This window comes from Anguilla anguilla, chromosome 7, assembly GCF_013347855.1.
Source record: "Anguilla anguilla isolate fAngAng1 chromosome 7, fAngAng1.pri, whole genome shotgun sequence".
Taxonomy (NCBI): domain Eukaryota; kingdom Metazoa; phylum Chordata; class Actinopteri; order Anguilliformes; family Anguillidae; genus Anguilla; species Anguilla anguilla.
In genome coordinates this window covers 12418009-12419945 of record NC_049207.1, presented here as the reverse complement: position 1 = coordinate 12419945, position 1937 = coordinate 12418009, and the positions used below count along the sequence as shown (strand labels likewise).

Here is a 1937-nt window from a genome sequence, read left to right as displayed (position 1 = left end):
CCCCCGCCTCAACAGGCTCCGCCCACACAGTCGCAGGCCACGCCCTCGCAGCTGCCCAGTGGAGCCCGTGGAGCTCCTCCCTCCTCGGCTTCCTTCCACACAGCAGGGTACCTTGGCACTGGGTGGCACTGACAACCCCCAAACCACCCCCCGCCCCCCAAAAGAAAATAAAAGCCCCACAAACTCACTTAAAGAGGTGCAAGGATACCATATAACATGTAAATATTTTCTATGTACTTGTACACAAAGCCAACGGAAAAACAGGACGAAGAAAAAGGGTACTTTTTTAAAGGAAAGAAGGAGTAAAAAAAAGACTGCGAAGCAATCCTGTAAAGAGACTTTGTACAAAATGACGACAGACGAATCCGGTGCTCATTACCCTCTCCATGACACCCTGTCCTCAAAGGCGCCTTTTCTATTTTATTCTTCTATTTCATAACCCCTCTCTCATGGCTGAGGGTCTCGTCTGTCTGTTTGTCTGTCTGGCGTCCTGCTGTCAGGCCCAGAGCTTTCTTTATCAATGGACATTCCACCCTCTCACCTTCCCTGTCTGTCTGTTCGTTCAGCGTTTCACATTTTCTCTTCATTTATCTGTTCTTTTCCCCATTTATTTGTGTATTTAGTGGCTCAGTTTAGTGAGAAAAGAAAGCTTTTTGTACAAAGAAAATACAGAATTATTATTTTTTTTATTCCTGCGTGTAACAAAATTTGTGCACCGCTGCAGAGGTTCGGAGAGAAAACCGTTCTGGGAGCCGACTTCACTGCCCCAGGAGTGCGCTCTGCGCACGCGTGTGTGCGCGAGCGTGGGTGTGTGCGTGTGTGAGTGCATGAGTGTGTGCGTGCGTGCGTGTGGGAGTGAGTGAGAGAGAGAGCGAGAGAGAGAGAACATTGCTAGGAAGTGAATGTCCTCTTGGCTTTTAAGATAGCCTGAGTGAGAAGTGACCGGTAGGTAGTATGTTAGCGGTTTATTTTTGAATTCTAATGGTTATTTGTAGAAAATGTAATTTAATGTATAGATGGTTACTCCAGCTTTCTGCAGAAGCGCGTGTACATAGTTGCTTCTTTTCTTTTCTATGCTTGTACAATTCGCTCCCATCCCATTTTGGAATATCGTTTGTAAATATGAGCGCTCTCTTTGCAAAGCTGAATGGTTCTGTGACAGTAGCACTATTTCTTTTTTCTGGACCCTCTATTGTATGTCTTTTTTTAATTGTGTGCGCGTGAGTGTGTGTGTGTGTGTGCGCGTGCGGAAGAGAGACTCAAGACACAGCACTGGTTAGCTATTTTCATTGCTCATGATAATAAATCACAGTTATGTCAGTTTTATACCACCAAGTGTGTCGTGTCATTGTCACTCTTGATTTACGGCGTCAGACGCTTTCCACCGGATCTCCACCTCAAGAGCTTATCGTTTTCACGCTTCCATCTCAGGCACTGAGACGTTTGTAAACGCACAGAGACAACAGCAGCTTGATGCCTTCATTGGGGTTCACGCGTGCATTCCACAGGCCACAGCATACTGCAGATGTTTATATAAATTATTTTGTTAAAATGTACTTGTTAAAATGTGTAATGTCACTATTAAAATTTTAGCCAATTTGAGAAGAGCTAACTGGTCACATCGGCTATTTATCTTCATGGGAGAACGTTGGACAGGGCGAGGCAAACATCACTGTAGTTGCATGTGGTTAGCATTTAAAACTTACATGTTGAAGAATAACATTGCAATGCCTATAAGTGCCTGCGGTGTTTTTTTGCATCTGAGGTTGTTCTTCAATTAAATTTTAATTAGTTTAAAGCGGGCGAGGACAGGCTGACGCATCCACGCGCTGCTGCCAAACCATGAGTGAAGTATCGACCTGAGTGGTGTTCATTTGCCGCGTTCCGGTTGTTGTAGTCAATCTATTGTGCCACACTTAGATATTCTTCTTTGTGTT

The 1937-nt window shown here is 44.7% G+C and overlaps 1 protein-coding gene across 1 annotated transcript in view; it reads left to right on the top strand.

Moving 5' to 3' along the window:
* Window positions 1-1607, top strand: part of kmt2e (lysine (K)-specific methyltransferase 2E) — a 44153-nt gene extending 42546 nt beyond the window's left edge. The window contains 1 exon segment of the mRNA XM_035425820.1: window positions 1-1607. This exon segment is cut by the window's left edge and continues 276 nt beyond it. Coding sequence (XP_035281711.1) covers window positions 1-132 — 132 coding nt within the window. The 3' untranslated portion in view covers window positions 133-1607.
* Window positions 1608-1937: the final 330 nt, after the last annotated feature.